General features: G+C 37.6%; 1 protein-coding gene across 1 annotated transcript in view; it reads left to right on the top strand.

Moving 5' to 3' along the window:
• SEMA3E (semaphorin 3E) overlaps positions 1-14,441 on the top strand; it is a 260,800-nt gene that overhangs the window by 170,127 nt on the left and 76,232 nt on the right. The window contains exon 4 of the mRNA XM_032643034.1: positions 70-189. Coding sequence (XP_032498925.1) covers positions 70-189 — 120 coding nt within the window. The remainder of the gene's footprint in view (positions 1-69; positions 190-14,441) is intronic.

Consider the following 14,441-nt stretch of genomic DNA (forward strand, 5'->3'; position numbering starts at 1 on the left):
AAAATCAAAAAAGAACTAAACATGTTCATTACAGTAATCAATTTCTTTTTTTTTTTTTTCCTGCTTTAGAGTGAGTGTGCAAATTATGTTCGGGTTTTGCATCACTATAATAGGACGCACCTTCTGACCTGCGGTACTGGAGCTTTTGAACCCCTTTGTGCCTTCATCAGAGTTGGATACCATTTAGAGGTATGATGATTTCATTCATTGCTCTCAATGAATTATCAAAAGTAATGCTTAAAAGAACTTTGTTTTAAAAGAAAGGTTGTGGCATTTCTTCCTACAAAAGAGAAAAGCATTTGTGATCTTCTGATTAAGCTTGCTTGAGTCAGATAATCGATCTCTCTGGGACTTTAAAATTCTTGCCAGCTACAAAATCTGTGAACCAATTAATTCTTTATGTATTCATTCACTGAAGAATTTCATTTACTTAATTTGTCCGCTTAAAAATATTTCTTAATATCAAACTGTGTTCTCTGTTGTCTTCTTATGTAAAATTTTATTGGTGTAAGTGCCAAACTAGAATGAATATGTATATATATGAACATATATATACAAGCATATATGAAAATAAATTACTACCTGCAGTATTTTTTAAAAGACATGCAAAGGCTTGTTGATCCTGTAATGACTCCTTTTCTTGGCCAGGTGAGGTGGGAGAGGTCGAGTTGGTCTGGGGGGAGATTGCAAACTGATTTAAGATAAACTTTACTTGATGAGAGCTATACATGTCCTCCCCTGAGACCCCACCACTAGATGGTATGTTATCATGAAAGCAAATCCCAGCTGAATTCTGCCACATACACCACATTATATTTACTAACAAGCAGGCTTGACATCCAGTCATATAAGCGGTTTCAACAAACTAGGTAAACTCTCACAGTTTCACTGTGAATAAGCATACTAAACAATATACTGATGTCAGGATCTGTTACCTTCCCTTGTCGTCAGAAGGCAGAATCCTGCATCAAGATGGGACACAGATAAAGCAGAGCTCTGGATGATCTGTAGTTAAGCAGCTAGACACTCTCTCTCTCTTTTTTTTTAATTCAAGTAAAGTTGATTTACAGTGTTGTGCCAGTCTCTGCAGCAAAGTGACTCAGTTATACACATGTGGACCTTCTTTTTTTTATTATTTTCCATTGTGGTTTATCAAAGGATATTGAATATAGTTCCCTGTGCTATACAGTAGGACCTTGTTGTTTATCCGTCCTGTATAGAATAGCTTACATCTGCTACTCCCTTGATTCTTGGACCCCATTTATGAAAGGGCAGCAGTGACTATAAAATATTTTTAGCCACCACGTATGAAGAGCAACATTCATTTCACTAGTGAAAAATTATTTCTGATATTCCTGATACTAGTTAACACACATGTGCACACATAATTAGCAGTATCTGAAGTGCTCGCGCTAGCTGCCTTTGGAGAGTGCCCCTGATTGAGGCACTTCAGCTGTTAAGCATCCTTATAGGCAGGATTTTTGATTAGCATATTTTAAATGTTAACTAACCACCCCTAGTTGTAGATTAAAATTAAGTAGCGTACACAAACACATCACCGTATATTTACTAAATTATTTTAAAGAAACAATGCAGGTAATATAATAGGAGAACATTAGAAGGCAAGTAAGTCCAGTGCAAAGTCAGAATATTTACATATATACAAATATACGAAGTATACATATGCATATGTACATATGTGTATACAAATACACAGGTATACATAAATACAAAGTCAGAATATATACAACTTGTGTTGCAGATTTATTGGTGGCAGATCCTCTCAGTTTTCATTTATCTGAAAACGCCTTCATAGCATCTTTATTTTTGAGGGATATTTTCCCTGGATATAGAATTCTGGCTTAACATTTTTTTTTTTCTTTAACCGTCTCAGAAATGCCTTATTGTCGTCTAATCTCTTTCTCATGTAGATTTAGGTTTCATTCATGCTGGTATTATCCTGTTTGTAACTGCTTTATCTTTCAAGATTTTATCTTTGGTTTTCAGTAGTTTCTCTGTACTGTGCCTATGTGTGTGTGGTGACAGTGTTGGAGAGATTGATATTTATATTTCTTGGGATATTAAGATTCTTGGATACAGAGTATATGTTTTACACCAAATTTTTGGTCATTGTTTTTTCCAAATAATATCTCTGCCTCATTCTCTCTCTCCTCTCCTTCAGGGACTCATAAACAGATAGACAGACAGACAGACTGACTTTTGGGCAGTGTCCTACAGATCACCGTGATTCTGTTCACTCTTATTCAATCTTTTTTTCCTCTGTTTTTCAAGTTGGATAAATACCTTTGATTTATTTTCCCTTGCTTCTGACATCTCCCATATGCTGTTAAGCCCACTCCATTAATGGTCCATGTAAATATTGTACTTTGCAATTCTAGAACTTTCATTTTGTATATATTCCATTTCTATCCTGAGTGCTCCCCCATATTTTTATTTATTATGACTCTATTTTCCTTTAAACTTTTTAACATATTTTAATAGCAGTTTTAAAATCCCTGTGTACCCCATTTATGATAAAAACCCTGCAGAAGTAGGCATAGAGGGAACTTTCCTCAACATAATAAAGGCCATATGTGACAAACCCACAGCCAACATCGTCCTCAATGGTGAAAAACTGAAAGCATTTCCACTAAGATCAGGAACAAGACAAGGTTGCCCACTCTCACCACTCTTATGCAACATAGTTTTGGAAGTTTTAGCCACAGCAGTCAGAGAAGAAAAGGAAATAAAAGGAACCCAAATCAGAAAAGAAGTAAAGTTGTCACTGTTTGCAGATGACATGATACTATACATAGAGAATCCTAAAGATGCTACCAGAAAACTACTAGAGCTAATCAATGAATTTGGTAAAGTAGCAGGATACAAAATTAATGCACAGAAATCTCTGGCATTCCTATACACTTATGATGAAAATTCTGAAAGTGAAATCAAGAAAACACTGCCATCTACCATTGCAACAAAAAGAATAAAATATCTAGGAATAAACCTACCTAAGGAGACAAAAGACCTGTATGCAGAAAATTAAAAGACACTGATGAAAGAAATTAAAGATGATATAAATAGATGGAGAGATACACCATGTTCTTGGATTGGAAGAATCAACATTGTGAAAATGACTCTACTACCCAAAGCAATCTACAGATTCAATGCAATCCCTATCAAACTACCGCTGGCATTTTTCACAGAAGGAGAACAAAAAATTTCACAATTCGTATGGAAACACAAAAGACCCCGAATAGCCAAAGCAATTTTGAGAACGAAAAACGGAGCTGGAGGATTCAGGCTCCCTGACTTCAGACTATACTACAAAGGTACAGTAATGAAGACAGTATGGTACTGGCACAAAACCAGAAATATAGATCAATGGAACAGGATAGAAAGCCCAGAGATAAACCCACGCACATATGGTCACCTTATCTTTGACAAAGGAGGCAGGAATGTGCAGTGGAGAAAGGACAGCCTCTTCAATAAGTGGTGCTGGGAAAACTGGACAGGTACATGTAAAAGTATGAGATTAGATCACTCCCTAACACCATGCACAAAAATAAGCTCAAAATGGATTAAAGACCTAAATGTAAGGCCAGACACCATCAAACTCTTAGAGGAAAACATAGGCAGAACACTCTATGACATAAATCACAGCAAGATCCTTTTTGACCCACCTCCTAGAGAAATGGAAATAAAAACAAAAATAAACAAATGGGACCTAATGAAACTTCAAAGCTTTTGCACAGCAAAGGAAACCATAAATAAGACCAAAATACAACCCTCAGAATGGGAGAAAATATTTGAAAATGAAGCAACTGACAAAGGATTAATCTCCAAAATTTACAAGCAGCTCATGTAGCTCAATAACAAAAAAACAAACTACCCAATCCAAAAATGGGCAGAAGACCTAAATAGACATTTCTCCAAAGAAGATATACAGTGTGCCAACAAACACATGAAAGAATGCTCAACATCACTAATCATTAGAGAAATGCAAATCAAAACTACAATGAGATATCATCTCACACCAGTCAGAATGGCCATCATCAAAAAATCTAGAAACAATAAATGCTGGAGAGGGTGTGGAGAACAGGGAACACTCTTGCACTGCTGGTGGGAAGGTGAATTGGTTCAGCCACTATGGAGAACAGTATGGAGGTTCCTTAAAAAACTACAAATAGAACTACCATATGACCCAGCAATCCCACTACTGGGCATATACCCTGAGAAAACCATAATTCAAAATGAGGCATGTACCAAAATGTTCATTGCAGCTCTATTTACAATAGCCAGGAGATGTAAACAACCTAAGTGTCCATCATCGGATAAATGGATAAAGAAGATGTGGCACATATATGCAATGGAATATTACTCAGCCATAAAAAGAAACGAAATTGAGCTGTTTGTAATGAGATGGATAGACCTAGAGTCTGTCATACAGAGTAAAGTAAGTCAGAAAGAGAAAGTCAAATACCGTATGCTAACACATATATATGGAATTTAAGAAAAAAAAATGTCATGAAGAACCTAGGGGTAAGACAGGAGTAAAGACACAGACCTACTAGAGAATGGACTTGAGGACATGGCGAGGGGGAAGGGTAAGCTGTGACAAAGCGAGAGAGTGGCATGGACATACATACACTATCAAACGTAAAATAGATAGCTAGTGGGAAGCAGCCGCATAGCACAGGGAGATCAGCTCGGTGCTTTGTGACCACCTAGAGGGGTGGGATAGGGAGGGTGGGAGGGAGGGAGACGCAAGAGGGAAGAGATATGGGAACATATATATATGTACAACTGATTCACTTTGTTATAAAGCAGAAACTAACACACCATTGTAAGCCAATTATACTCCAATAAAGATGTAAAAAAAAAAGTGAAATGTGAGGTAGCTGTGAATGGAGAATAAATAAATTACAAGAAATTAAATTTCTCTCTAAAAAAAAGTGTGCTAATTTTAACATCTGGGTTACTTTAGGTTTGCATTGACTGTTTTTTCTCTTGATGATGAATCATATTTTCTTGTTTCTTTGCATGTCTAGTAATTTTTATTTTGTACTGAACACTATAGATTATGTACTTTAATTCTTGATTCTGAACTCTGTTACCTTTGAAGAGAGTCTGTTTCTATTCTAGCAGACAGTTTACTTGGCTGGACTCGCACTCAAAACTACCTTGCAATGTGCAGCATCCACGCATCTCTTGTAACTTTCCAGCCACTGCTTTTCAGGGTCTGCTTGCACATGCAGTTCAGGTGTCAGCTAAGGACTTGGGAAAGAGTATATACACAGATCTCAGGGCGCCTCCTTCAGTTGCTGGATATGCCTTCTCACTTTTAAGTTGATCTGGTACCTTACATTTCTGTCCTATGCCTTTCCAAGCTAGAAGGTCTCTAGCTTTCTGCTTGAGTTCTAGCCATTCCTCCCCACATGAATTAGGACATTCCTTGAGTGAAAAACTCTCCAGTCTTTGTCTGCTCTTACTGAATCCACTGCCTTCAAATAATTTTTTTTGTACTGTTTTACTTAGTTAATCATCGTTATCTGTGGGAGTTAGTTCAGTACAAGCCTCATTGTCATTAGTAGACGTGGAACTCCATGTAGTTCACCTTCATGTACATAATGTTGAATATTTTTCTCATGTAATTATCTTAATATTAGGTCTGATTAAAAACATATTTTGAAAAAAATTCTGTGTGTGTCATAAAAGGAATATGTGGTCAGATGATGATAAGGGCAGTGAGAGATTTATTCCCAAAACTCCATTTGGAGGCTTGATAAAATTTCATATGAGGGCATGAAAAATTACAAATTGTTATAGGCAAGGAAAATGTTTAAAAAACACAGAGATAGGCACATATGGAATAGGTTCACAGACATTAGTTGGTTGGGAAACAGCAGAAGATAAAGCTGGGGCAAATTGGTGGATGATGTTGTTGCTAGACAGTGGCATTCTGTAGGTATTTCTAAAAACAGCATGGAGACGAGGAAGGAGCTTGAGCAGAGTGTTTGATTGACATGTCATTAGTAATATTTAGCATTGACTCAAGCAGAGAGGGATGAAAGGCAGAGAGAAATTAAAGGGAACTATTATAAGAGTCTTTGTGAGAGATTATGAGGATATTTGAGCGTTGCCACAATAGCAAAGGAAAGGAAGTGTGGAGCTGATGTGAGAAGCCACTCAGCAGGAGTTTATATAACTTAACATTTTATTGGATGTTGCTGATGAAAAGGAATCAAAAAACAATTCCAGTTTTATTTCTTGATGACTGGGAAGAAAAACAGTCTTAACAGCAAGAGGAAGCTAAGAAGATAAGAGTATGTTTCTGTGAGAACAGAAAAAATGCTCAGTGTTTCTCAGTTATAACTGTTTTATTTCCATGTACAGTTATTTGAAATATTGATCCTGCAGCTAGGATAGGGTGTTATCAGAATAGGTTGAATTATTGAACCCTAGGGAGTTAATGGTCCCCGAAGGAGTCTCTCCTTTCTGTTTTTCTCTCTATCCCTCATTCTCTATCTTATTTTTTTCTCTTGCTTTCCTTCTCTGCCGTTCACTTTATCAAAGTAACTTGGAAAATGCCATTATTTAGGTGACAGTAGAATGTTTAGGGAATATCAATGTAAACAGACTGAGCAGACATAGTAGTATAAGGCAAATCATGTCAGTGCAAATTAGAATCACACTTGTAAGAGTGAAAGGAAGAAAATTAATAATAGACAACATTATCAGTGCTACAGAGAGGGCAGTTTCGGTAAAGGGATGAGAAATCAGAATGTAGGAGATGAAGAAGTGACTGAATTGTGATAAAGGCAGTAATATTGGCTATTCAATCCAGAAATAGAATTGTTAAGGAAAAGAAATATGGAGAAGGATATAAAAAGTGTAGGAGTGTTGAAAGATTTTTCTTAGGATAGTAGATGGGAAAACTTAAATTATTTATTGAACAAGAAGGTATCACTTTCCTTCTTGGAGTTAAGGAGGGCTGGGTGGGAAGCAAGTTTGACAAGGCGGGGGACTGTCTTATAGTCAGTGGAGAGATCTCATTAACAGTTGGATGTAAAGGGCTATTTTTCAAGAGAGAAACCAGAGCTAGAAATGCAGATTTGAGAATTAACAGCATGTATATGTGTGAAAGCTGAGCCCTTTAGGTATGATATCATTGCTTAGGAAGAGAATTTGAGTAAAAAAGGGAGAGTAGTTGAATATAGAGTCCGGAAACACCAATATTTGAAAGGCTAGTGGAGGAAGAAAAACCCACAAAGGAGACTAACAAGAAGTGACTAGAAAGGTTAGGAGGAAAATAGGAGAGGGGGATAGCACAGAACCTCAGCAGTGTTACAAGTCTCATAGAGTCAGTGTCATTGGACTTAGAAAGTCTTTGGAGACATTTATGAGAGGAGTTTCAGCGAAATGTGGATGCAAATCATGGTTTTCTGGTGTAAAGGATTAAAGCCAACTTTCTCTTGAATCACTTTTGTCTTTTTCTTCGTTTCATTATTTTTAATTTTTTCCTGAAGTATAATATAAATACAAGATGTACACAGCGTGTGAATGTATTGCTAGATCACGTCCACAAATTGAATACCCCTGTGTAACAGACACCCAGATTGAATCATTTCTTTTATTTTTTGCTTTTATTTGCACCTTTTTTCCCTCATAGGTTGTAAACTCTTGGTTTTGTTTTATCTTTTTCTCTTATGCCCCTTCTAGTTTAGTCTTCATTTTCAAAATTATTTTTTCTTTTTATTTCAAAGTCCTTCCTGAATTCTATCACTTCATTTTTTAGTTTTCCTAATTTTGATTTATGTATTTTATTTCTTCTATCTTTTCTTAACTTCTGTTGAAATACTAAGTTATGTTTGATTCTCATCTACTTTGTGGCATGTCTGTTTGACAAACTTTCATTGTCTGTGGTAATGTTATTCTGTTTATTATTCTTTTATCCTATGGTAACATTGTAGTAGATTCAGGTGGCATCTTCTTCTATGGCTCATTTTTATACAAAATTAGTTCCTGAACTTTTAAAAGGAAAGTGTGGATCAGAGTAGATGTATGTCTAGCTTTACATTTTAGAACTCACCATTCTGTTTTGTTTTGTCAAGTTTTCAAAACTATGGATATAGATACAGATATATAGATATGGATATAGATATAGATATTCTTCTGGCCATGATCTTTTTCTCTTTTGTCTGGCTGTTGCTTTCCCTTGACCTTCTTTATCCCTCCTCTTGGACAAATTGTATTCCACTTCCAGCAGTTTCTTCTTGGAAGGGAAATGGGCTGGTTAATTTTGAGGATTCATAGGACTCCATTCTTTCCTCAGGCCCCTTGAAATCACCCACAGATTGAATCAGCAAGAATTCCTCCCAGATTCACCTGATATTCTAAAGCGATGCTACACTACTAGTGAGTGCTTATTGGAAATATGAGAGTTATTTTCTTCTCACATTCGACAAAACCTGGTTGCTTCTCTCTGCTTCCTCTGGCAAGATGTTAATACCCTGTGTGTTTCATAGCTTGCAGTAGTTCATCCACACCTGCTGGTACTTAGGGGCTCATGGAGATGTCTTAATAGCCACCTTGCTGTAGGTGTTGTGCTGTCTGTGAGCTTGTCGTTTGGCATTTCTAGTTGATCCATCTGTTTTTCTGAGAGAACTTATGGAAAATAGAATGTATGCCTCTGCTGCTGTCCTCTCAGAAATCTCATATTACCGAGTCCAATCTTGTACTGCTTGCTGCACGACAGGCCAATAAATCTAGAGACGGGTTGCTGGGGCAAAGGGAGTAGTGACTTTATTCAGAAAGCCAGCAGACTGAGAAGGTGGTGGACTGGTGTTACAAAAAGCCATCTTACCCGAGTGAGAATTCAGGCTTCTTTTATCCTAAAAGGGGAGAGGATATGGCAGGTTGTTGCAAACTTCTTAGTGCCGGAATCCTTTGTTCTTGGAGCTGTCTGTGTAGGTCAGGTCACTGATGTTCCTATAAACCTACAATAAGACAATTGTTATTCTCTGTTCTGCAACATTTTACCTCTGTATGAATGAAAGGGAGTTATACCTTTAAAGGTCAGAGCCTGGAGAATGGGCTATGATATATATGTCAGGCTGTAGGCAACATTCCTTTACAGAAGGTGCAGAGCCAGCATGACTAAGCACAGGCAACGGAGCACAAAGGTTAGAACTAAAGGAATAGATCCAGCATGGAGTCAGGTTTGTTCTTCTCTGTTACACTAAGAGTACCATTTATGTATTTATTTTTCAGTTGTTTAAATTTTTGGCTGCATTGGGTCTTTGTTGCTGCATGTGGGCTTTCTCTAGCTGCAGCGAGCGGGGGCTACGCTTCGTTGTGGTGCGCGGGCTTCTCATTGCAGTGGCTTCACATGTTGCGGAGCATGGGCTCTAGGCACACGGGCTTCAGTAGTTGTGGCACACGGGCTTAGTTGCTCTGCTGCATGTGGGATCTTCCCAGACCAGGCCTCGAACCTGTGTCCCCTGCATTGGCAGGCAGATTTTTAACCCCTGCGCCACCAGGGAAGTCCCAAGAGTACTTTTTAAATAATAAAATGCTAGCAGGGAAGTCCCAAGAGTACTTTTTAAATAATGAAATGCTAGCAGGGAAGTCCCAAGAGTACTTTTTAAATAATAAAATGCTATATAAGTATAAAGTACTATGTAAAATATTACAAGTTTATGTCTACTTCTAATTTTACTCAGCTTTCATAGAAAATCTAAATTATGTGTTGAATATAGAGAGGTTCAGACAAAAAAATCCGGGGCTTCCCTGGTGGCGCAGTGGTTGAGCCTGCCTGCCGATGCAGGGGACACAGGTTCATGTCCCGGTCTGGGAGGATCCCACATGCCGCGGAGCGGATGGGCCCGTGAGCCATGGCCGCTGAGCCTGTGCATCTGGAGCCTATGCTCCGTAATGGGAGAGGCCACAGCAGTGAGAGGCCCGCGTACCGCAAAAAAAAAAAAAAAAATCCCAGAGGTTCAGGTATAAAACATGTTTCTAGAGAATTGGCAAAGGCCTTGAACTGCTGCAAAATAAAAATTGCTTTCATCACTTAACAGCCTAAGTTTCTCTAAGAGCACAATGACTTTAGCTCAATGCTATTAGCATGCTACTATTTGTATAAGTTTTCTGTGTTGCAAAACAAACTACCACAAATTTGGCAGCTTAAAACAGTACACATTTATTATCTCACAGTTTCTGTGGGGCGGGAGGAGACCAGGCACTGCTTAGCTGGCTCCACTGCTCCACGTCTCTGAAGGCTGAAATCAGTGTGTCGCCTGGGCTGCCGTGTTGCTGGAGCTCAGGGTCGTACTCCAGGTTCTTGTAGTTGTTGACACAGTTCAGTTCTTTGCAGTTGTAGGACTCACGTCCCCATTTTCTCGATGGCTGTCACCCAGGGGCTGCTCTCTGCTCCTAAAGGTCCCCAGCAGTTCTTTGCCATGTGGCCGTATCACAGCATGACAACATACTTCTTTGAAACCAGCAGGAGAATCTTTCTGTCCAATTTCCTAAGGAGTCATATAGTATAACCTAACTATGAGAATTACTATACCATCACCATATAAAGTACTATAATCTAGAGGGGGGTTTCTACCGTATTTATAGGTCTTGTCCAAACCCAAGAGGTGGAGATTATACTAAACCTCTGTAAGAGGGGGTGGGAATATTGGGTGCCATTAGTATTCTGCCTACCATACTCTCATTTACATATCTTTATATGAAAGGAAGATTGTATTAATAAGTACAGGTGTTTTAAGAGGATGGTTCTGGGGGAGGCAAGGCAAAGGCACAGAGCGAAGGGTGAAAAATAAAAGTCATTCCTTTCTAAACTTTGTCCACGGCTCTCCTCTTAAAAAAAAACCAAAAAAACCCTAACATTCCTCCTTGTAAGAACTGTAAAGACTGAGGGGTGAATTTGTGGGCCGCCTCCAAATTTTGCCTGCTCAAAATTGGGAAAATTTGATTGTCTTTGAGAGCATAGCATTTGAATGTAGGTTGCTGTGGTATTTCATTAGTGTAGGGTAAATTTTCTCAGTGTATTTTCATTTAAAGCCTATTTATATCAGTTGTTAAGTACGCAGACTGTATTAGTCATGCAAATGTGTCTGGCACCAAAGATAATCAATAACGCGCTTTTTGATTTTCAGTATATGATTTTGACACGTTTCATCTACTGCAGAAAGTAGCAGCTCAGCTACTTAAGTTGGGATACTGTCAGCTTCAAAATCAAAAGGGTTATACATTAACTCAATCCAGTATAAGTCTCTTTGAAAATACGTTAGGAACTGTACCCAAATAATGTTTTTTACCAAGTTCACGTTTGTACTTTGTAGAGTGGAAATTATGTATTTTTCTAGTTGTTTGTATTCCCTAGTTAAATATTTTCTGATGTGCCAGTAAGAGATTACTATCCAGACATAACGGATTCTTGCCTTTTAGAGTCATGTGTTTTGTATATTATCTCTTGGGTCCTTTAGAGCTTAAACCCTTTATTTTCAATAAATATTGAAAATAACTTGGGCTTCCCTGGTGGCGCAGTGGTTGAGAGTCCGCCTGCCGATGCAGGGAACACGGGTTCGTGCCCCGGTCCGGGAAGATCCCACATGCCGTGGGGCGGCTGGGCCCGTGAGCCATGGCCGCTGAGCCTGCGTGTCCGGAGCCTGTGCTGCGCAACGAGAGGCCACAACAGTGAGAGGCCCGCGTACCGCAAAAAACGTAAATAAATAAATATTGAAAATATCTTTTCAGGCAACAATACTTAAGTGTCCAAAATAGATTGAAACATACATGTTATGAGTACATGGATTTTTATCGGATATATTTTCCTCACAGGTTCTTAATATTTGTTTCTTAGCAGATTTTTAAATTTTTATTTTCTGCGTATAGTACAGAGTGAAAATCCCATTGGGAGAGCCAGCAAAACTAATAACAATTCCCAGAGGTTTAAAAAGTTACTCTCTTAGAGTTATATGACTGTTCTTTGTAGTTTGTTTTACACAACTGAGATCAGTATAGCCATGCATTTAATATTCTTTGTGTTTTTCACAAAGAAATATGCGTATTTTGATATCACAAATTATTTTGTTTAATATCAACTCTTGTCACACCCAGCTTTTAAACACACAAAATTTCAAGGAGTTTCAAATTTGTTCTCTTAAAGAGTTTCTGTTACGTCCCTATTTATTTCTATTGGTTTACCTGCAGTTATGTTAAAAGTAGATAAAAAAATGTTAAAGATAATAAATTTTAAATTATTTTGTAAAAATCTAGGGTGAGCATTAGTCATTTGAATAGAATAAATACATGAAACTTTACATTGAGTATTTAGCAACATTTATTTTTTCAGATAATTTTTATATATTAAATTAGCTATTAGTTAACAGAAATGTCTATATTATAATTTGTATCAAGATATTTGTATAAGCCTTGGTCAAATATTTTGAAGGACAACTCTGGTCTGTAATTTCCTGATCTACTTATATAAAAATAATATATGGAAATGTTTTATTGATTTAAAAATTATGGCAATTTATTTTATATTCATTTCAAATAAGTGATTAAAAGGTTATATGTATGACCCTATGAAGTCAGGTTTATGTTTTATTCTGACCTCAGTCTATGAGGTTTTCATTCTGGAGACCATGTGTTGTACAGGTATTTTTGACTGGAGGTGTAATGGAAATTATAAGCAAAGAAAATAGCGATTACCTAACAATAATACTTTTTTGTTTAATTAAATTAAATTTATTTATTTTTGGCCACATTGGGTCTCGGTTGCTATGCGCCGGCTTTCTCTAGTTGCGGCTAGCAGGGGCTGCTCTTTGTTGCTATGTGGAGCTTCTCATTGTGGTGGCTTCTCTTGTAGCAGAGCACGGGCTCTAGGCTCATGGGCTTCAGTAGCTGTGACACGCAGGCTCAGTAGTTGTGGCTCGCGGGCTCTAGAGCGCAGGCTCAGTAGTTGTGGCGCACGGGCTTATTTACTCTGTGGCATGTGGGATCTTCCTGAACCAGGGATCAAATCTGTGTCCCCTGCATTGGCAGGCGGATTCTTAACCACTGCACCACCAGGGAAACCCCAATACTTTTTTTCTGAAGTAGGAAGAATGGAAATATTTTATCCATTGGAATAGATATTAAAAGTTTAATGTGAAAAATGAAATTATACTGTCATCATAGCTATCAAATAGGCAATAGTTCTGTTAAAAAGAAGACATCCTAAGAGTTACTATCACAAGGAAAAATATTTTTTCTTTATTTTCTATCTTAAAAAAAGACAAAATTTTTTGAGTAGGTAAAGAAGGTTAATTAAATTTCTTATCACACTGTATCAAGATTTATTATTTAGAAACTAGCATTAGAAGACTTAAATAGTAACCGATACTTTAAAAGAAATTATATCTATCTTGTCCATCAGGTGTTCAACCATTTTCTTCATTGTTTTTCTGCTTTCTTTACTGCAAATCAAAAGATATTTTTCAGTGCAGGTGATAGAAAACGTAATATTTCAACCTCTGGGACATAAAAAGGTGAGCATGACACTTTCTCCAGGAGCTTGCAGTCTATTATTTTTGTGATCTTTAATATCCCTAAGGTTATTTTTAAATGTCTTTGATAGAGGGATTGTTCCTTCAAGGTCTCTCTCTCCTGTCAATCTTAATACTGAAAGCTGGTTACATGATCTTCTGGTGGGAAGGAAAACAGGATTCCTTGGGCTAGTTTTTGTTTGAGAATGATTATATGAAAGCTTTTGGAAAGGCAGACTGCTTGACGCTCTTGTGTGTGCTCTGCATGTGAGGCAGTTAGTAAGAAACCCCACTCTCCAGCACCACGTGCCTGGGACCAAAGGGAAGGTGCAGAGAAAAGCAAGTGATGCTGTATTGCTGAGCCACTTTCCTATTGGGCCTTGGAGATAAGGGATCAGGAGAGGCTTATGCTGGTCCGGAACTCTACCTAATTAAAGAAGTAGCAGGCCAGATCATCAGGGAGCAGTGAGCTCTGCCATGAGGGCTATTTTTTTCCCACTTAATACATAGAATACATGGAAAAGGTCAATAAAATAAAAAGTGAAAGTGCTCCAGTACCAACTTTTGCCCACCTCTTCTGTGGCACCCCTACGTTAATAGTTTGATATTTATTCTTCCAAACACGTGTGTGTATATGTGTAAGAGCAAAACACGTACTCTACTTGAAGTTCTGATTTTGTTAATTTTTACTCAAAAATATTTCATAGACATTACTATTTATATATTTGGATATCATAATTCTATCTCATTCATTTAAATGGTGCATAGTATGTCATAACAAGAATGAGCCATGATGTAATTAACTGATTTATTTTTAAACCGTTAATTCTCAGGCTACAGCAAAACAGAGAATGAATGTGGTACTTAAGTGGTTGGGCAGCTAACGGACAAACG

The sequence above is a fragment of the Phocoena sinus genome, chromosome 9, assembly GCF_008692025.1.
Source record: "Phocoena sinus isolate mPhoSin1 chromosome 9, mPhoSin1.pri, whole genome shotgun sequence".
Classification (NCBI taxonomy): domain Eukaryota; kingdom Metazoa; phylum Chordata; class Mammalia; order Artiodactyla; family Phocoenidae; genus Phocoena; species Phocoena sinus.